This window comes from Mesitornis unicolor, unplaced genomic scaffold (assembly GCF_000695765.1).
Source record: "Mesitornis unicolor isolate BGI_N332 unplaced genomic scaffold, ASM69576v1 scaffold10340, whole genome shotgun sequence".
NCBI classification, from domain to species: domain Eukaryota; kingdom Metazoa; phylum Chordata; class Aves; order Mesitornithiformes; family Mesitornithidae; genus Mesitornis; species Mesitornis unicolor.
This window is the reverse complement of record NW_010160260.1, coordinates 1-22,474: the sequence shown is the minus strand read 5'-3', so window position 1 is coordinate 22,474 and position 22,474 is coordinate 1. Positions and strand designations below refer to the sequence as shown.

At 36.6% G+C, this 22,474-nt stretch overlaps 1 protein-coding gene across 1 annotated transcript; it reads left to right on the top strand.

The window, feature by feature from the left end:
- Window positions 1-257: 257 nt before the first annotated feature.
- WDR36 (WD repeat domain 36) lies at window positions 258-21,511 on the top strand (the record flags this gene model as incomplete). The annotated part of the gene is made up of 17 exons (XM_010189564.1): window positions 258-303; window positions 2,977-3,077; window positions 3,582-3,699; window positions 4,572-4,704; window positions 5,761-5,815; window positions 6,685-6,817; window positions 8,464-8,639; window positions 9,119-9,239; window positions 11,339-11,404; window positions 12,227-12,310; window positions 14,025-14,179; window positions 15,052-15,166; window positions 16,300-16,465; window positions 16,755-16,863; window positions 17,610-17,689; window positions 20,168-20,275; window positions 21,414-21,511. Coding segments are annotated over exons 2-17 (1,774 nt in total), but the record flags the coding sequence as incomplete, so codon positions are not given.
- Window positions 21,512-22,474: the final 963 nt, after the last annotated feature.

Sequence of the window (22,474 nt, the reverse complement as noted above, 5' to 3'; positions counted from 1 at the left end):
TTACTTAGTTTCCTGTACGTGGAAGTAAAGTATATAAAGAAGCACAACTTACTGTTAAAAAATTTTGGCAAATACATTGTCCCATTCCTTTTGACCTGCCATCTGTGGGTTTTCCTGTAGATACTGTTGTAAAATGAGATGAATAATTTATCTGTCTTGTGGGGCATACAATTCTTTGTCTCATTTGGGTTGGCTCCTAGAATTTGGAATTTCTCTTTATAGCAAATTTATTGTAACCAATTACTAAAAATGCCTTTTTAATATTTTCATTGCAGGTGAATAAGCTTGGTATTGTTGCTGTGAGTAAGTATGTGCAAATTGTTCATTCCTGTTTTGGTGTTTTGTATTTTTTTCCAACACATCTGACATCTACAGATGATTTTCAACTCTAAGATGGAAAATTAATTATTAGTACTAATATTTATGCCAAAATATGTTGAAAGGAGTCTCAGAAATACCAGATATCAACTTTGGAATGAGATTGCTCTTGCAGCTGTACCTTAGTTCTCTTAAGGATATACCCTATTCTTGTCATCCTCTTCTTCCAAGAACACTTGTAGGACTTAAGAAGTGAGCAGTGAATAAAGCTGTAAATCCTAGATACCTTTTGTTTTTGTGGTTACTGGGAGGTTGCGTTGTAGGAGGAAATTAATTACAGGAACAGAAGAGGTGTGGATGGCACTAGAAATCTTCAGGGAGTGTTAAAAATTGGCTGGACTGCTGGCTGTGAAGGATGTGAGTTGATGGCTTGACATCTGGTTGACAGTTGATAACAAAGCATTGCACCCTAGGTGTCAATAGCAGGGCCCATATTGTTCGGCACCTTCACCAACAGCCTGGACGGTGGATGAGGCAGCATGCACTCAGTGAACGTTTGCAGATGATACTATGCTGGGAGGAGCAGCTGACGCTCAGAATGGCAGAGCTTCAGTCCAGGAAGGTGTTACAAAACACTGGGCCTGGGCCAACAGAAACCTCGCCAAGTGCAGAATCCTGTACCTGGGACAGAACAAGCTGGGAGCTGCATGGTGCCCTGCTGAAAAGGTGCTGGAGCTGTGCTGGTGCCAGGTTGAATGTGGACCAACAATGCAGTGACTGTGAATGTCATGTACTGAGCTATGCTAGGAACGTGGCCTGCAGATTAGGGAAGGCTGTTACTCTCCTGAACTTTGTGCTGGTGAGGCCATACCTGGACTTTGATACCCAGTTAGTGTGGTTCTCCCCTTTCCATCTCTCCCCCCTCTCTTTCAGGAGAGGTGCTGATGAACTGAAGAATGTCAGAGGCCTACAGCACACAGTAGAAGAGACATTGAAGTAACAGGATTTATTTAGTCCTATGAAGGGAAAAATATGGGGTGACCTGGAGGCAGTCTGTTACCTGAAGGGCAGTTATGAACATGGCAGAGCTGAATTGGTGATGGTAGTGGTAGACAGTGTAGCAAGGGGCACCAGCCACAGACTGTGGCTTGAGAAGGTCACAGTGGAGGTTAGGAAAAATGTCCCTGACTAAAAGGGAACTGTAGTACAGTGTAAAGGTTGAGCGATCTCCTTCCCCAGAAGTTTCCAAGACTCAGTGAGACCTAGCTGCAGCTAACTTGATCTAGTACTGGTGATAATCTAGCTTTGGGAGAAGGTTAGGGTAGAACTAGATTTCCAAAGGTCCCTTCGAACCAATGTTCAGACGATTCAGTGAGATGCAAGCTGTCTTGAAAGGTAGCATTGTTACACAGTTCTGTCTGCCACACGGATCTCATAAAGCAAAAGATTTTTCATTAACAGAGCACCTCTAAACTTGAGAATAAATAACTCGCACAACTAGGACTAGATTTAGAAGATCAGCAGTGAATTGTTAAAGTTGTAAACGTAATTTCTTTATCACCTTACGAAACTGTAAAAACGTATATTCTGTGAAATCCTTTTCAGTGGGCTGCATCTTCTAATAGACATAATCATTTAAGTTTTTCAAGAAATTGAGATGTTTATATACAAAATTGTGATTAAAAAATAAATGATGGGCCTCTTGTGCTATTGTTTGTTATATGATTGGTGCTCTGGACTGGAGCATGCCTAAAGCTGTCCTGGCCTAAGCAAACTTGTATACAGCTCCTGTAGAGTACCAGGTATCTGTAACCTGATTGTAGGCCTAAGTCACTTTAGAGGTGCTATGGGAATATGTCTAACACATTCAAACACATGAAACCTCTCATAAAATGCAACCTTTTAATTTTCTTAGTTTAGTTGTTCCCATTGAAGCTGTGCTGTACAATTGTTAAGCATGATGATTTGCATTTTTGTATATACTTATATTGAGAGTATTTTTCTCTAGAGTATTTTTTGAAGTTTTCTACCATGTGGAAGCACACCTACAGTTTCTCAGTGTGGTCTGGAGCTTTGACTCTTACCATTTGAGCTAGTAAAGTAGCAAATCACAGTAGTTGATAGTCTTTCTGAACCAGTCACAAGGTGGGGAGTGAGATATATTCTCAGAGCAGTAAATTGCTGGTGCCTTTAGCTTTAATCAGGAAATGGGTACAGGAGTGGGCCAGTAGCTTCCAGGTCTGCAGAATGGCTTAACCTAATAGGCATTGCTAGTGCTGAGGCTTTATCATCTATGTTTCTAGTCTAGCAGACTGCGGGGCTCTGACAGTAAACCGAAGTGTTATGTTGGGATAACTTCTTTATAAGCCCTCATGAAGCTAACACAGTAATAATTGAGTAATTTATTATTAAGTCTTTTTCAGAATAACCATCTTGTGATCTATCAGTGTGATGATAGTTAGGTAGTTACTGGTGTGATGTTCCTTATCTTAATATTTGCATTCATCTGAAATGTGTGCATTTCTCTAAGAAATTCAACAGAGTGTTCAACAGGAGAACTGTCTTGGTCAGTCACTATGCTATATAAATACACTGTAAGGCTTTCTTTTTTGTCATGAACCTGAAACTTGTTGAACTTTTCTTTTGTTTGATTAACAGGTAATGCTTTGCCACAGGACATTACATGTTTGGCAGCAGACCGCATGTTGATATTTGCTTCATACAACAATATTCTCCATGCTTTTGCCAGGAGCAAAGAGGTTTTTATTAGTTTACTTATTCTTTAGTCATACAAAATAGTTGTGTAGTGTTTGTGTTTTCAAGACAGTTAAGTTTCTACAAACACCTTATTTCCGTAGATGTTTAGTACCTTCAATTTTAGGGAAACACAAACTAGAATGAAGAACAAAAAGCTTAAAATAAGAGAATGTAAGAGCAAATTCTGTAATAGCTGACCTGTGTTTTGTATATTAATTAATACATAAATTAATACATTAATAACTAAGTAGTTACTTAAAGATTTAAAAAATATTGTCACATAAATGTATTAAAATTAAATAATTAAAAATATTTAAAGTATTTTTACCAACACTTTTATGTGTATAAGAGAAAATTATGTATCTTCCACTTAAAGGTGTGTGGCCTTCCCATGTATTTTATTTAAACTTCTTGTTGACATATGCTTACTGTCCTCAGATATTACTTTAATGTAATCTATTACCTGAACAGCTCATACTGAAAACATTTTTATTTTGAAATTATAGGTTGTTCATACCTATGAAGGTCACAAGGCAAGGATACACCTTCTGCAGCCTTTTGGTGATCATGTCATCTCTGTGGATGTTGATAATGTTCTTATTGTTTGGAATATACAGTCAGAAGGTGAGAGAGACTTTGTTACCACTTCATTGGATAGCATCATTAAACATTCAGTAATTTTTTTTAAAGTTGGTTGCTTGTTTTTTAATGCTCATGTTCAGAAGTAGTTTATTCTTTAAAAAATTTAAAAAATCCTTAAATGATGGTGCTACTTAAATGATAATCTGAAGTCCTAATCCCATAATAATTTTTCATTAATGAGCCATGCACCACATTCAGAGACCCAGTAAGGTTCCATATACGTGTAAAGAGATATACATATATGGAAATCGCATTTTAGCATTCCATTTTCTGGTAAATAGTGTGGTATAGCAGCTTTGGTACCATCTCTGAAATCTTGTAGTTCCTTGATATTTACCAGTCTGAGTAAGACTGAATTCTTACAAATGATCTTTTGATTGTATCAGCATCTTCTCTTGCCTTTCTGAAGTGCTTTATGAAATCCTGTTTCAGTGCCCTGAATTATTTTCTTTAGAAAGCATTCTCATTGGTGTTGACCAGTGTTATTCCCTGGATGCTGGGTCTTAAAAGAGGCTGCAGATGGGCTTTTAAGATTTGAAGTTGCTATAACAAACAAAAGGCATGCTAATCACATGGTGTTTTGCTCAGGCAGGAGCAGGAATTCTTAGAAAGATATAAATCACAACAGTATTGCCAGCATTGTTGTGCTAGCTAGGCTTATAGGGAAAAAATACACTTTCAAGCCAACAGATGTTATAATATAAACAAGTTTAGCCTGTCCTGTTATGCCTTAGCTAACCTTTAAATGCAAGAAACACCAGTTATGGGATTTGTAGAGTAAACATCAGTTCTGTCTTTTACATTTGCTGAGGGATGGTAAGCCTGCACTAACATTGCTTCTTACTTTTTTGCAGAGGAGTATCTTCAAGTGGATTTTGATAAGGCCACTTTTGCAGTTTCTGCGGTTCTGCATCCCAGCACCTATTTGAATAAGATTCTCCTTGGGAGCGAACAAGGAAGCTTGCAGCTGTGGAATATAAGATCCAAGTAAGGTTCTTGATAACTTGGGTAAAATTCATGCTCCAAGTTTTTCCGTATGCAACAAATAATGCTTTCAAGTACAGTAGGTTTTGAACATGGAATCTTTTAGTGAGTTCTTTGGCTCAAATTTTGTGTTGGTCCATCTCCAAGAACAAAGAATGCTGCTGCTCCCTGAATGCCAATGCCTTTCAAGTTGCGTGTTGTTTACTCTCCCTGCAAAATGTCAGGAATTGTTCAGGATTTTTTTTTTAATTACATTTTAAAAAATTATTTGTTGGAATCACGTAGCTTTCCTGTGAAAGTAATTAAAATAATAATAAATGCATGTTCAGACCTTCTGCCTCCCTTCTTCCAAGTTTAATTTTTTGATGGTTGTGGGTCCAAGGAAGTGCTGGCAAGTAGTGTGAAGGTAATTACTAGCATTTGATCCTTACGGTCAGATAAGAGATGTGTAGACATGTAGTTGTCTCTGAGCATGTGCCAGTAGAACACTGTCAGTGATGGCAGTATTTCATGCCTAAATCAGCTTCTTTTTTTAACATATGAAAGTTACAGCTACAGTGAACTCCCTTGCATGTTAATTTACATACTGCAAAAGGGTGTTAGCTTGCATAGTTCAGTGTTTTATTCTCATAAGTGCTGTATACTTTCAGTGATATCACTGCTAATATTTTCTGTTTAATATTCTAATGTTTTGGACGTGCTGTATATGCTATATCTAGACTGGCTTTTTATGTTAATTTTGAGATTTCTGAAGAGGTATGTTCAGAGCAGAAATGAGTGGGGAGCAACTGGCATAGAAGGGGTCTTCCTATTCATGTTACATAATTATGTCACCGTCAAGATATTAATGTGTAACATTAACTTTTTCAATAAAAATTAAGCATAAGTTTTATTCTTACATGTGATATTAATAATTAAGTCTTTTTTTCCCTTTTAACTGATTTATAAAGATAGAAGGCTGACAAACTTTTCTGTGTAAGTGCATATAAAGTATCCATTTCATTGTGGAAAATCCCTATGGGTTAATTGATTTATGCTTTTTGTTTATTTGTTTTCCAGTAAACTCTTATACTGGTTTCAAGGATGGGACTCAGCTATCACAGCTCTTGAACAGGTTAGTATTTTTAGTATCTTACTTTCTCACGTAACTGGTCAAGAGTAGTGGGCAAAATATGACTGTTTAAAATTACAGCAAAAAAGATTACTTGTATTCTCTCAGGTAATGTTAATAACCCTCCCTTGAGGATTTTAGATATTAAAGAGAGGGAGACTTGAAGGCATACTATCTGCCCTTCCTCTAGTCCTTGTTCTGTTCTGTTTAGCATCTTAGCTGTTTTGTGTTCATCGTGTCTGTAGTCTTTATTCACTGGATTATGTAATGAATTCACAGAAGCAATTTATTTTCAGGGTGCATGTGTATTGCATAACTTCTCTGTACCAGGTAGCTTTTTACTGTCTAAATTTATTTGGCTTTGGAGGTTAATAAAATGTAGATTTTGCTGATTCAGGAAAATATTTTTGTAACTGTATTTGCTATATTTTCATAGTTATAAAAATTAGTTAAAACTTATTGGTAGCGTTTAAAGCATTGATGACAGCTTTGAAAATGGTCTGCAGTTGTCCTGAATAAAACTTGTAAATATGGGAGTGTGTGGCAGGGTGTATAGTCATCTACCAGAACTACTGAATACTTAAAGTGAGTTGTTTTACAAAGTAATTTCAGCTTCTGGAAGTGGAATTATTTAATCCAGTGGAGACTAAATACAAAATCTTCCATCTCTCATTTTTTGTTTAGATTTATCAGATGTTCAGTCGTGCATTAAGGTAGTATAGACTATAGAAGGTCTCATGTGAGATGTCTTACTTGGTTCTTTACTATTTGTCCTGGACTTAAAGATACATTGTCTTGTACATATTTGTATTAGTAGTGTAGCAACAAGCTTTTCCTCTTTCATTTCAGTTGCTGTTCAATTTTTCTTGCAGGCTCCAGCAGTAGATGTTGTTGCAGTTGGTCTTGTTTCTGGTCATATCATTGTACATAATATTAAGTTTGATGAAACTCTGATGAAATTTCAACAAGACTGGGGTCCCATCACAGCAATATCTTTTCGTACAGGTAAATCTTAGCATTTTTAGTGAAAATATCTGTAAAATCCCTAACAATAAGTGGAAGGTAGGGCAATATGTTTTGATAAAGCATTTCAGGAACAAAATTTGGGCTGAGAGTTTGTTTTCAAGGGCTGCAGATAATCTAGAATAGTTGCCAGTAAGTAAGGGCCATCATGCACCTTTATCGTGCTGGCTGTTTCCTCACATTTTCTTGTGTATTGACTCAGTGCACAGGAAGCGTGACATACTGCACTCCTTTTTTAAGGAAAAGTAAGACAGTTTATGTTTACAGTATGTGAAGAGCTAACACAATACACTGTTATCAGAATTAGTGCAGAGTAATCAGTACGCTATATAAGTTCCTATGCAGATCTACTTCTCAGTAGTTGTCTTTCACCTCCAAATGAAAAATGAATGTTAGGAGTTAATGGATGTTACTGAGGAACACTGTTTATATTCATATCTGTTTTTTTGGTCTAATGAGCATGTGCTGATTAACTAAAGCTAGTTACTTTATTGTTGCTCCTGCCAATGGAGCTGTTGATACCAAATTTAATCTCTCATTTGAATAGACAAAATTGTAAATCTTAACAGAATGTAAATTGATGCAGACCCTGTTGAGGAAGAATGCTACTGGAGAGACTTAGGAGTAGAAAGAGTGCCTTTTGTGTCAGCCATTTGACTCTAAATGTTAATAATGTTAAATAACTTTCATTGCCTACTTGAATGCATGGCTTTCAGATATTTTCTAATCTCTCTCTCTCTTCCTGCCTTAATAGTTAATAAATTTAGTGTAAATACAACCTGATTGTTTTGAACTCAGGTACTCATTTCAGTCTGCGAGTAGAATTGCTCTTCATTTAAATTAGAATGAACTTGGCAAATTTCTTAATCTTTGAAGCTTTACCAAAAAAGAAAACTCTAGGCCTTTCTGGTTTAGTTATCTATGTTGTGTATGATTGTAAATTGGAAACTGGCTTTTTCTTCTGTTGGAGCAAGAAGATTAGTTACCAGTTGTGCAGGACATTTGGTGCAATTTTACCTTGATATAAGTTTTAAAACTTACTTGAGTGTTTGTAGTATATTTTTAGAGTTAGTATGATGTGTTTATCTCCTTAATATTAGATGGAGTAGAGCAAATAGAAAAAAATTAGATATTCTGTGAAATAAGGCTTTAATTATTAGAAAGGTTGAATAAACATGTAGTCAGCTTCTAAAGTTAATTTTTGCAAGTTGTTGAGCCAAAACCTTAAGAGGATTTAAAAAAACCCAACAACTTCTAGCGTGGTGATACAGTAATTCTCACATCCTGAAATGTGAAGGCTGATAGGTTTGGTGAAGAATCTGAGGTACAGGGTAACTTTTGAAAATTGTACAGGTACAGTTTCTCTTGTGATTTCAAGCAAAACCTTTAGCATCAGCTGCTGGATTTAAATATATTTGTTGTTATCTGATATGAGAAAAATCCTGATTGTATTGTAAAGTGAACTTTTAGTGTATTTCAGTTAAAACATACCTTATTTTTAGAGTCAGCCTGAGATTTTTTTTCTTGTGATTGTAGCATTTCCTTCCATCAGTTGTGAAGATCTGAGAAGTAAATAAGGATGAGCTGAATGTCAATAAGCAAACTTTTTGAACTTTTTCTTTGAGCAGATGGACACCCAGTAATGGCAGCTGGTAGCCTGATTGGACACATTGCTTTGTGGGATCTAGAAGAGAAGAAATTAATGTGTCAGATGCAAGGTGCCCATTCCACAGCAATAGCTGGTATGTCATTTGTCCCTGGAGAGCCACTTCTTATTACCAATGGTGCTGATAACGCTATACGGGTAAGTTACAATCGGTGCTGCTATCTGCTGTTACGTTTGGCTTTTTCCTTTTGTAGTCCTTCAAAGTATAAATGGTTAGTTTGGGTTGAAGTAGCAGTTCTCAAATGAAACTAATACAACAAAACTCAAGTTACTGAAGTTGCTGGCTCTCAGTTGAACTGTAGTGGGGCATAATCTAAATAGATCAAGATCCTAGTCTTTGTTCTGGTTCATTTAGCAGTTGTTGTCAGTTAAAATCTCTTCTGGTGCATGTCCTCTGATGGCATTAGCCTTTGCTGGAGGGGCAGAATGAGCAGCAGGAAATGATCAGCTGCCATGGTGGAAACTTCTAGAGTTTTTAGAGTTTAGAGTTCTAAACCAACATGTGAAGTTTGCTGCACCAGCTCCCACCTAAGCCTGTTCCGCTGCCAGGAGGTGTAATTATTGGCAGGGCAATGTTTATCAGCTTTGTTTTTCTGCTGCTTTTTTGCGGGAGGTAGGTATGGATTTTTGATGGACCTGGTGGTACAGGACGTGTATTGAGAAGCCGAATGGGACATAGTGCACCACCAACAAAAATCAGATACCATGGGCAAAACGGAGAGCAAATTCTTAGTGCAGGTATGACTTTTTATTCTTCAGTCTAAGTCTAATTTCCTGCTGTGATAAATAGAATATGCAGAGCCAAGTGTCTTTGTTTTATTAATACAATATATTGTATTTCATGTGTTACGTATAGTGTGTATTTATGAAACATAGTAAGGGGTTAGTGTAGACAGTATCATTTATTACTGTACCAAACTGTTTCACCATTTCCCTGTGTATCAGCAGATAGGCTGAAAAGTAGTTGCAAGCAGAAAAGCTTAGGAGCTGCTTTTGTATTTATATGTTTGATGAATAAAAATTGTTTCATTATCTCCTAAGGAACTATCAGCTGGTCAAAATGAAAATCTCTAACAACTAAGGAAATTCTATTGTGACAGGAAAAAAATAAGCAGCATAATGCATTTAGTATCCTTGAGGAGCCACACCACTTTTCCCACTAGTTTGGGCAAGCTTTGTGAGTTGCAATTTTCTTACAGCTCAGTTGTGTCTGTAATATATTCTCTCAAGGTAGCTTGTAACCAAGATATTAATCTAAAAGTTTAAAAATGCATAAATGACCACCCTTCCGTAGCAAGGGTAGCATATTTTAAAATTATAAATAGATCTCTTAAGAAATTAAGACCTAGATCAGACTGCTTTGTAGCCCAGAACGCTTCAGTAATGGAATAATAGGGACACTTCACCTAATCTTTAAGTACTCTGAAGTGATGAAATTGTCTACACAGGCAATGTTTGAAAACGCTACACTACATTTTGGTGAATGTTATACCTAATACAGCACAGCAATACACTATGCTAAAACCAGCTGTGCTTACAACCTCTTGCTGGTTGTCCAACTAGTAACACTGATTCAAGTAACTAGTTACTTGACAGTAGTTCAGCCCACACCAGATGAACCACAGTAAAAATCAGCAATTAACAAATCCTCAAATTTGCTTTTGCAGTTTAGTGCTTTAACTGTACTAAAACATGTGGAGAGGACACAGAAGCAACCACTAAAGTGGAAAGGGTCTCACGCCTTGAGATCTGATGTATCTGCAGTGTAAGGAGATACACACTGCATTCCTTTCTGAATCAGTGGTAAAATGTTGTTTAGCAGAAATGAGGTAGTGATACCATGGCGTGCTGTTCAGGCGCTACTGGTTTCCTTAGAATGCGCATCTCCACAAATTAACTTTGTAGAATTTCACCAGTGTCACTGGCTTTCATGCTGCTTAACATTTCTCCCAGTTCCCAGAATATAAATCCTGCCTTACTCCTGTATCATAGGAGCAAGGATAGGATGCGTGAATACTAGAATTGTGGCATTGCTTTTTCAGAATCTTTAAGTTGACTTGACTAATCTTCTGTTTCCTTTTTTGGCCTAGTAAAAATATTTTATGATTATTTTGATTTTTAAAAGTCATCTCAGTGCCTTTAATTTTACATGCATTGTGCAATTGCATTTTCTCTTAGTTTCTGGTTTGGCCTTATCCATCTCTCCCCCACAGAGTGGACCTATTTGCTAGTTTCAAATTTGAGCCTTCTCTGCCTCTAAATTAAATTAAATTCCTGTCAGTTCTGTGAACATTGGTCACTGGGTAGAGGAGGGAAGTCCTATTAGTGTCCTGGTTCACAAGAAGGATGGACAGCTCAGCTTTTAGCATTTTTGTCTGGTTTAGCTCACTGGCTAACCTGGTTAACTATGTGTAGTTCTTAACCAGTTACAGCACATGGTGTTTAGATAAAAAATAGAGGAATATTGTAGTTGGTGAGGGAGTATAGGGGGTCATGGGAAAGCTTTGGAAGCATTGTGGAGGTATTTGAAGGATGTAGCAGTTTATTTAAAGCTGTAATCATAGAAAGCTGGGAAGAGTCAGATGTTGAAGTGGAGAAAGAAGAGTAGGACAGAGTAATTGAACAAGGAGATGATGTCCATAAAAGAGGTGTCATTCTGATCCATGTGTGGGGCAAAGTTGTAGGAGTGGAATATAGGCCACAGAAAATAATTAATACCTTATTGTAGTGTTTGAGGTTTCTTAGCATTTACCTTCTGCTTTTCTTGCTCAGATAGCTTATGAGTAAACAGAAAGTTGATTTTTGCCCTTCACTGCTCTCTGCTAATATTTTGTCAGGTCAAGATGGAACATTGCAGTCTTTTTCAACTGTGCATGAAAAGTTCAATAAAAGTTTAGGACGTGGTAAGTATTTCAGTGAAAGTACAAATACTGATGAAAAAAGCCCTGACAAGTATTTTTGTAAACAGGAGCCAAAACATTTCTTAGGCCTTATTTGCACTTTAACAGTTGTATTAACTGTATTAAAACTCTGTAAAGCAGCAGCTGGCGTTTTACGTGCATAATTACAACTTTTTACCCTATTCCCCTTCAGTTGACTAAACTATTAGTTAATTCATATTTCTTGACTTTATTTCCTTTGATTTAATACGGAGTTTAATTTAAAAAACACATCCTCCACACAATGCCATGGTTAAGAGACACTTTCTTGTACAGTTCAAAGAACAAGGCTCAGAAAGAGACTTAACAGTTCTTATTTTTAAATATATATACATTGATATATATGTATTTGCATAATTTGAATAGACAGATGTAGATTAACTGATTATGTGTATTCTTTGGGCATAAATTTGAAATTCCTGACTCTTGGATTATTGAAAGGACTGTGTGTTATATTTTGCTTTATATAGTCATGTCTGCATGGCCGTGTTTTTTGTTGTGATGGGGAGACCTCTGTCTCAGGATGTCAGCACAAAGTCCTGGAACAAATAGGTTGAGTAGCACCTCTGTTAACGTAGTGGCTAGGAATTTGCTCAGCATCTCATGTATTTTGACAGGAACTCTGTTAATGTTCTTAGCTCTTCAAACCATAGACAGTAGCAATGCTGTGTTTATGTAAGCCAGATTTTTCTAAGTTTAGGATGTTTACATTTAGTAAATAGTCCTTTTAAAGCCATTGTTCTCAGATCTAGCCATGACATTGAGACACATAACTTCTTTTTTAAGGTTCAGTTAACAAAAAGAAATCAAAAAAGAGAGGTCTTAAGCTTCATACGATGGTGCTTCCACCAATTACGGACTTTGCTTCAGGTAAATAGCCTTTGAGTTGCATTGCAGAGCTTATCTTCATTTTGTCTATTAACCCTTAAGACACTACTGTTCTGAAAGCCCATGATGTGTCAAGATGAGATTATTGAGGTTCTGTGGCTCTTCCTGAGCTATTGATTGACGGTTTAAAATTACGTTTTACTTGGGAAGCTCTTACTTCAAAAAGAACATTTTATTTGAAATGTCTTTATGATTAACTGGCTCTTGAAAATCTCCAGGATTGAGCCAGAATCTTCTGTTGTACATATTATTCCAGGCTGGAGAACCAGCAATTATGGGGGTGAAGATCTTTGTCAGCTGAGAAAGTCTTAGTTACAGCAGTTGATTTTCATTCCCCATTTCCTTTGAGTCACTTTTCAAAGTCATATTTCAATTATTAATTTCTAATTCAGTATGCAAATAGTGAACCTAACTTATTGAAGCAGAATTGCAATTATCCTTGCCTCACCAAAATGTGTTCCTTTTAAATTAATGACCTCCTCTTCAGACTTGGAAGTCTGTTTTGTCTTAAATGTAGTATTCTTTTGTCTTCAGAGGATGATTTGTGATTTCATTTGTTGAAAGGTGTGGATTTGCAATCTTGTGTAGTGATTTGATTATGTATGGTATTTATATTTGCAGGCTTCAGTAATACAGACTATCTGTACATACTTGTTGCAAATGCCTGTGTGTATCTATATATACACACAGATACGTATGCACACACGTACGTACACGGATACGCACACACGTACGTGCGTGGATACGTATGCATGTATGTGCGCACACGAATACGTATGCCCACCGCGGATACGCCCGGACGCACGCGGTTACGCACGTACGTGGGTCCGCGGACACGCGGATGCGTACGTGAGAACGTACATACATACATGGGTATGCAGATACGTACGTGGGTACGTATATGTAGGTATGTATATGTATGTATGCGTATACATACATATATATATGCATATACACGCTTATAAAAGTAGTATTAAACCTGCCTGATGGATTTAAGTTAATAGAACTACCTTAAATTACTTTGGAGACATGAGAAAACATTTATTTAAGTACATTTTAGAGTTGCTTAATTTTTCAGCTATGTTGTCTTTTGTTTGCTGAAGTGAACCAGTCTGTATCTGGTTGTTTTATTCTTTGATGTTCTAGAAATACCCAATTTCATGGTCTGAATTTCTTTTAATGTATACTTCCGGGGGGGGGGGAGAAGTAAACTTGCTTATTATTTAGATCCCCACGTATCATATTTGACTACAAAGTCTGGAATTCTTTTCCTGCAAATGCAGAAAAATCTTTTTGCTATCTGAAACAAACTTAGTTCTTAAGCCCTGCTTTAAGTCGTTAATCTAGTGGCTTTAGCTGAGGAAACTTGAGACTCAGTTGGAAATGTGTAGGGATCAAGCAGTTGAAACCATTTAAGTTTAAATATGCTTTTCAAACTGCATAGACCCAAATATACAAATATATGAAACATCCAAAAAAATGCCTGTGGTTTTTTTAGCATTTTAGTTATATTAGCATATGCATAACTATTTGCCAGGTGTTTTTTTCTGAATGGTAGTCTTTTGGCTGTCCAACAAGAACACTAAATATGAACTGTTTTGCCTAAAGATATTTCAGAGTACTCTTTTATGATCTTAGAAGAGCTTATATGACTTTAGAATGATTGTTTCTAAAATTAGTATGTGTTACATTGCAGAAGTGGCACATCAGAGTGACTGGGATGGTATTGTTGCTTGCCATCAGGGGTATATAACTTGTACAACATGGAACTATCAGAAGACTTCCATGGGAGTTCATAAGCTGCGGCCAGAAGAATTTAGCAAACACCAACCTATTGATATATACGCAACAGTAAGTTTATTTAGGATAGTGTTTCTTCAGCATTATACTAGCGATTTTAATTTATATTTGTACAGAAGCTATATTTAGAATGAAAAAGCACTATCTAGACACGTTTTAGTTGCTTTGCAAAGTGCTTTCTGTCAGCTCAGTGTGTCCTAGCTGTTTCATAACATGTATGGTCTTACGAAAAATGCTGTATATGCATTTTTTCCTTAAACATCCAGGCTAAGTGCAAATTTTATTTTCTGATTCAAATAGGTGGTTGGGGTTTACATTTCATCTGTCATAGTGATGTAGAGTTGACTATGCCTATGATGATTAAGTTGCTCTGTGAATGCAAATTGCTGAACATACTTTTTGAGGGGCCAGTTTGGAAAAACTTATTTCCAAAATTGCAGGCAGAATGTTCCCTCTAAGATGCTTTACAGCTTGAGCTGTTCAGAGTGAAAGTCAAACACTCAATGAAAGAGATGCACATGTTTACTGAGATTTACAAACTTGCAGGACAAGTAGTTCCTGTGGCATACTTCATGTGCTAGGTGTTAATATTACTACTGTATCTTGTGATAACTTGTTTTTCTGACCTTAAGCTTAGCAGTTAAGTGGTAGACAAGATCACAATACCTGATGTTCTTTTTACTGCTAGATACTTTTGACTGTCTTTCCAAAGACATCTAGACCATTGTTACTTTGTTTATTACTATTTAAACTCTTATCTGCTTTTTTGAGATGTAATCTGTTGTTTGTTCTGTGCAATTTTCCTTGAAGAAGTCTAATATTATTTTGTTTTCCTGATATATGTCTTCTAACAACTTCGCTAATTAGATATACAGTTTAAAAATTGTTTTCATAGGTGTTTTGTTTTGTTTTTCTCTTGAAAGGCAGTTGACATTACCTCATGTGGGAACTTCGCTGTAATTGGGCTGTCAACAGGACAGGTAGATGTGTATAACATGCAGTCTGGCATTCACAGAGGGCGTTACGGCAAAGAAAGAGGTAAGAATTGCTACACTTTAAAAATACTGACTCTTAACAGAATGGCAACAGACTAGTTTTATGTCATCTAGAAAACTTCGCAAAGCTTCCGAGTTGAATTTGGGAATCTTTCAAGTTTCTAATTACCCTACACTGTCCTACCTTGCACTATAATCAGAAGTAATTTGAAACCTACTCAGAAGGACAGTATCCCTGTTAGTTTTAACAGCTCTGATGTTAGCCTATGTTTGTTTTAATAAACACAAAATTGTCAGCTACCAAAATGGCTTGCACTAAAATGAGATCCTCTGACCCAAGCTATTTTTGAGATAATCACATTTCCAGTACTTGGCTTCTTGTTATAGGGTTCTTTGTCTTAGATAAATTTTCTTATCTGTTTTGTGCTCCCTGCTTAAAAATAAAGGAATACTTCACATGCATGGGAAATGCAAATTCTAAGCAAGTCCAGTACTTTGGATATGCTGTTATTTTCACCTACCCACTTGCAAGCTGAGGACTTAATGTAAGCACTGGTGTTTAGACTTCTCCTTTTAATGGTTGCGTATGCACATGCTTCATGTCGCCTATCCTCATGCATTTTTGCTGTTGCTTTGTATGTCTGTAATTTATAATAGGGCTCTTGCGAGCTTTTTTTTTTCCCTGTAGAAACAAGAAAAGAGTCCCGACGAACCCTTAAACCTTACTGGGTTTCTAAAAGCCATCTAGCGTAGCAAACATGAAGGTCTCCTAATAACATCATTGTTTGATAGTGCCAGAACTGAGGTTGTAAATTTTGTCTGGAGAGGTTGAACCCCTGGAGGCATTCTGTAAGTGGTTCAAAAAGTCCATTAAGTCTCATATTCAAAAAAAGCCTCCCAGACTGAAAACGAATAAAAGCTAATGTTCAGCTGCAATTACTCACACCTTTTGTATTATATTCTAGTGCTTATTTGAAAGCAGTCAGTTTCTGTACTCATAAAGAAACATGTGCTATTTGAGCAGTCCTGTCAGGTGGCTTTAGAGTTGTTTGTCACATGCTTACAGCTCATTTAATGTAGGTAGGCGAAAACATATAGAGTAGTGTTTGGTATTCTACTGATTTATATGCTGTGTTTAAATTCTGAAATACAACTTTTTATTCCCTTGATTTGCAGCGCATGAGGGCACCATTAGGGGGGTTGCAGTGGATGGATTAAACCAGCTGGTAATCACAGCTGGTAGTGAAAGATTAATTAAATTTTGGAAATTCAAAGCTAAAGATCTAGTTTACTCTGCTGAGCTTTCTTCTTCTCCAAATGGAATTCTGCTTCACAGAGACAGGTAAGAAATTGAAGCTATTTCATGTGCATACTGTTTTGCTATAAGTATGTAAGTCTAGGAGGGCAACCAAATATTCTAAAAAAGTTTAAATTTCTGATGCTTTGAAGTAGAACTGACTACTTGTTGATGAAACAAAATGACTACAGTACATTTTATTACACTGAAGGAATTTAATACTATTTGTCTAACATTATATTAGGATAAAAGATTTTTGGAGCAATGTTAAGATGTTGTTTTTATTTTTTGTCTCTGAGTATTCACTATCTTATGTGCTAATGATTCTTGGCAGTGGTATTCTGGGAATTGCCTTTGATGACTTCACTGTTAGTGTTTTGGATATAGAAACCAGGAAGATTGTCAGGACATTCTTAGGACACCACGGACGGATTAATGACATGGTAATTGTATATGTCACCTGTTACAGTAAATGAGTTAACAAACAAAGATGGTAGATTTCTCCATGTATGTTAAGTCACTGAGTAGTATGACCAGCTGTGAATAGTAAAGCTGTAGTTGAGCTCTACAACAGTTTTAACTATGTTAGTTTTCAAGTTAAAATGTATAGTATTCAAATGGCCAGGTATTTTTACAGGATTTTACTGTAACTTTGCAACAAGCTTATTTTGGGTTTAATAAAGTAAAGCATTAGGAATAATGAAAACCACATTGAGGAGCAAAATTGTGTAACAGTCATAAATGTATATATAGAAAAGATGAGTCAGGTAAAAGGTGTAAAGGTGTAAACAGATCTGAGTTTATGCACTGCACTGATAATTCCTTATTTCATCTTGTGTAATAGTGCTTCGCAGTGTTCATTGAAATAGCTTTTAGATTCTGATTCAGTTCTAAATGCTAGGAAGTATATACTTGACTTCTTTGGTTTTATGCTCAGTGGTTTTCATCACTAATGTAGAAGTGAGGAGCAAAGTGCTTTTGCTAACAGCCAGATATATCTTGTGTCATATATTCAAGCCTGTTCTGAAATAGCTTCTACTTTTGTCCTTTTCTTGCTTTCTGTTTTGCTTTTTGGCCAGACCATTTCATCCTGGTGTTAAGGACCAATCTAATCCTGAACTGTGTAAACAAGACCTCCTGTAGGGACTGACTTGTCAGTTGTGCCATTAAATTGACTCTTTTATTTTAGACTTTCAGTCCTGATGGTCGTTGGCTAATAACTTCGTCAATGGACTGTACCATTAAGACTTGGGACCTTCCCTCTGGATGGTGAGTCAGTTTAAAAACCTACAGCAGAAATTTATTACAATCCCCTTTCTGTCTATTAAATGTCAAAATGCCTTCTGGCTTCATTGTCTGTCACCAGCTTGTACTATGTGATACTCAAAGTTGTACATTGTGTAACAACACAGTACTCAGTATTTTAGTTGTGCACAATACTAGCAGTATGTGCCATCTTCTGTGTGTACAGAATGACATCCTGAAGATCTAATGATGAAACCTGGAGAGTTCATGTAGTGTGAATTAATGTGAATTTGTTCTTTGTCTAGAAGCAGCAGTATAACCTAAATGGAAAGAGATTGCCTAATGTGAATTGTGTTCTGATATGCTGAAGTATATATAGAATCGTAGAATGGTTTGGTTAGAAGGGACTTTCAAAGATCTTATTCAGTCCACCTGCCATGGACAAGAACTAGACCAGTTGACTCAAAGACCTGTGCAACCTGACCTTGAACGCTTCCAGTGATGGGCCATCCACAACTCTGGGCAACCTGTTCCAGTGTCTCACCACCCTCATTGTAAAAGAAGTCTTCCTTATATCCAGTCTAAACCTATCCCCTTTCAGTTCAAAACTGTTGCCCCTTGTCCTGTCACTACAGGCCCTGTTAAAAAGTGTCTCTCAGTCTTTCTTATAACCCCCCTTTACCTACTGTAACGTCACAAGTAGTTCTCCCCAGAGCCTTCTGTTATCCAAGGTGGAAAACTCCCAACTCTTTCAGCCTTTCTTCATAGGAAATGAGTTCCAGCCCTCTGATCATTTTCCTGGGCCTGCTCTAACTTCACGTCTATCTTGTGTGGGGGAAGCACAGTTGGATGCACTACCCCAGTTGGTTTTGTAAACAGAAGCCTGTTCTCACTTACATTCATTTTAGTAACACAGTAAGGCTTTGCTTCGGTTAGTTTTTCATTTGTGCATGCTTGGAGCTGCCAAAAATACTCAAAAGGATGAAAATGATCCACTGTTAGTAGTCTTCTTCTGGAATGTGTACCCAAGTACACACTAGAAGTTCAGTAGCCTAGTGAAAACAGGCCGAAAAGTAACTTTTGAGTTCTGTCAGTGCATTCTTTTAGCAACATATCAGATAGGTTTTTAGTAATTTAAAGCTGTGCTATGCAGTGTGCAGCTCTGCTCATACTTGAGTCTGAATTGTTTCATTTGGATTGATGACTTTTTGTACAATTTTGTACTCTATAATAAAGTTTTCATTTTACTATAAAATGTGTATTGGCTCTCAATAAACAATTGACCTGTTCCTACATGATGAATGACACAAGTCTAAAATAGGACAGAATGGACAGTAGCTGTTGTCTTTTCAGTATGAATGGGAGGGAAATTAACACTGTGTTTGAATTTCCTCTTTCTTACCCTCCTTCCCTTCCAAAATGATATGCCTGCAAAAAATTGCAACATTAATTATAAAACTTCAGAAATGTTACTTGTATTTTTCATTTTTTTAATAACAACACTCTGCAGTGGGAATCTATTCATACTGATTCTTAAAAGTAATCTAACAGTAGTTCTTGTCTGCATGTAATACATAAGTAAATATTTTCTCTTTTCTCTAAGTAACTGCAAGAAATTCTGATCAAGCTGAAATCTAGGCAGGTACATGACAAAGCCTGATTTTGAAAGTAATTGGGTTACATTGTTCTTCCAGCATTTAAAGGAAAAGTTTTCCCATAACGATAGGTAGAGGAGTGGTATGTTTGCTCACAAATAGAAGAACCGAATTATATACTGTACAGTCTGAAGACTCAGCTTTGATATTGCCCCATAAGAGGCTGTAAAACATGTTTTTAGATTACCAAGTCCTATGTTATGAAAAATACCAACTGACTTCAAATAGATGTCATACCACTTACTTACTGAACTTAAGTTTTCACTTGGGAATGCTGCCTAACTGTCCATACATAAATGTTAGTATTCCGAGTGCTTGTTTTTTATATAGGGCTTTTAGAGAATTGGGAAAAAAAATTACCAATTTGTCTACAGACAGTTACAACCAGAAAACTTGGCATGCAGTGCACCTTGCATAGGCAGATTAAGGAGTCAGACATACAAGATGACTTTTCATATTTTGAATGGAGTACTTGAGGCAGTATGATGGAAGAAATGTGTTGACATTGCGAGCTCAACAATTTTATATTTTCCATTGTCTCACTTTTGCAGTTAGGCAGGAAGTGTGAAAGTGAATCCCTTCAGCCCCAAGGCAGGATTCATTTTGCAATTACTGTACATTTTATACCAGCTTTAACTGATTTTAGAGAATTTTTTAGACGTGAGTGGTTTGTGCCATTTGTCTGCTAAGGTTATATGCTGTATTTGAATATTTCTAATATGCTACTTTGTATCCATACTCCTGCTATGCTGCTTGCATTAAGTCATATTTGTGCTGTAATTCAGGTATGCATAGATAAATAAGTTTATCTTTCTGAGAGTTTCTCTGTTGTATTTTCTCTCCTTAGCCTCATAGATTGTTTCTTGGTTGATGCTGCAGCTGTGAGCCTTACGATGTCTCCTACAGGAGATTTTCTAGCTTCAACACATGTGGATGATCTTGGAATTTATTTGTGGTAAGTGTGTAATATATCTGTTTCTACACAATTTCAGATGAGAAGAATTCTTTTAATCACTTTTATCACAAATACAGAATTATTCTGCAGAATATTGTCTCCAGGGTTTTGTCTTCTCTGGTTGTAATTAAGACAGGTATTCTTGTGTATTGTTGTGATTTGTAAATCTTGAAGTCTCTTGCAGATAAGATAATTATTCTGATAATTAAATGATGTCTTTTTTCTAAGTGTTTGTTACTTACTGTAAAGAATTCCTGTCACACCATTCCTAAAGTTTTAACTTTACTATTTTTTTTCACTCCTTTTGAAATGTCAGTGTTCATACACTGTTAATTTCTGAAGAGCTTTTCTTCTTGTCCTGGTATACAATGTTGTTTGAGACGTCTAAGTAAAATTTAGAAGTTGCGATTATTTCTGTTTATTAATGATAGATCAGCACAGATGTAAAATGTATTTTAGTTCAACTTCTTCCTGATACGGCTTTAAAGCAAATGACTGGTTAGGTCCAGTACTGAAGTAACACACCAAGTATTTTGGTTTGGTTTGGTTTTGATAGATCTTGCAGGTTACATTTCTTGCCTGTAGTTTTGTCTGAGGAGTGTTAAATTGTTGGAGCTTTCTATGCTTAAGTAAAAGCAGTATTCAGCATGAATAATGACAGATGTTTTCCTGTAGCCTTGGTTTATATTGACAGAAAAAATTGTTTGCCAGAATGACTTGTGTGCATGTTCCAAACTTGGAGAAAATTTGCTAAGAGTACTTAATTCTGAAATTCTGTGAAAGCAAAATCGTTTATATATGCGTAGTGTATTGTACATAATAAGTACAAAGTAAGCTTTTTAGATTTTTGTAATTTCAGATAAATACAGCAACTAGCAATGATTGAAGTAATCATGTCGTAATGCCATATATATTAAGCATTCTTGGCAATACTGCTTCAGTGTAACTTGTGTGTTTCAGACTTTCAAATCATGTATATCACTACGTTTCATTTGTTGCTTATCTGGTACATGAGGAAAACTAATCTTGAAGAATTGCCATAATGCAGTAGTATTAGACTGCAGTAAAAATAATGTTGAAAATACTTGTCCCTATTCACTTGAATGCCTGTTTTAAAAATGCCTGTCTTATTTTTCAGGTCAAACTGTTCTCTATATTCACTTGTCTCTTTACGGCCCCTTCCAGCAGATTATGAACCTTCTGTGGTGACACACCCTAGCACCTGCGCTGTGCAAGGTAATCTTCATGTGAAAGAGTATTTTATTTTCAGTTTGGTATTATTTTTCAAACGGAAGATGGTTTGCCTCCTCAGTGAAAACTCATTCTGTCTTAGCCTTCTTTCTCTGAACTTTTCCTATTGCTTCTACGATTTTTCACATACTTACTCATATGTTAACATTTACTAAAGTCTAGTCATGTTTTTATGTTCAGATTTAAAGAATTCTATTTTGATGATCTCCACATCTTCAAGGAGAATTTGTAGTTAACAGAAACATCTGTGGTATTTGCTGGCTTTCTTTAATCCCAGACATCTGTAAATACCTTCCATTTTGACCTCTGTGAGGCCAATTTTAAAGTAGGATTACTGTTTGGCAGTGGGAAGGGAATTGTTCCTTGTTCCATTTCTCTCCAGCATTTTTATCTGCCTGTATGCCATGCTGGTTTCACTGCTGTGTATTTTCTTGTTGGCAAGAGAACTGGATTCAGCTGCTCTGCCATATACTTGTGCTAATTTCCCAGGCTTGAAAGAAAGCCCTAAATTGCATTTTTTTATTATTTTATTTAAATGGTTGTGCTTCAGAAGGCCTCTAGATGGAGATCTTGTCTGCCCAATGCGGCGATTGAGAGACGGGACGCAGCTTGATACAAGCAAAATGTTGGTTTATTGTGTGCAGTTGCTTCCTTATACATGCTTACATTGGCTGCGTATTTTAAACTGATTGGTTCATTTGCGCGGGCTGCATTTGATTGGTCAGTGATGCACTGCTACACTAACAAACACCTCTTGCCTTTCAGACACAGCCTCTGAGGCCTTTCTCAGCAGGGTGCCTGGAACTTGCTTTTCTCAGGGTTGAAATACCTGTTTTTCAGGTCCTTGTTTACCCCTTTTATGGTCGTGACTTGAGCAGCACTCAGGGTCCTGCTCCCCAGGCTCTGTCCTACATCGGCCCCTTCCTGTTGCACAAAAGGAACCTTCTT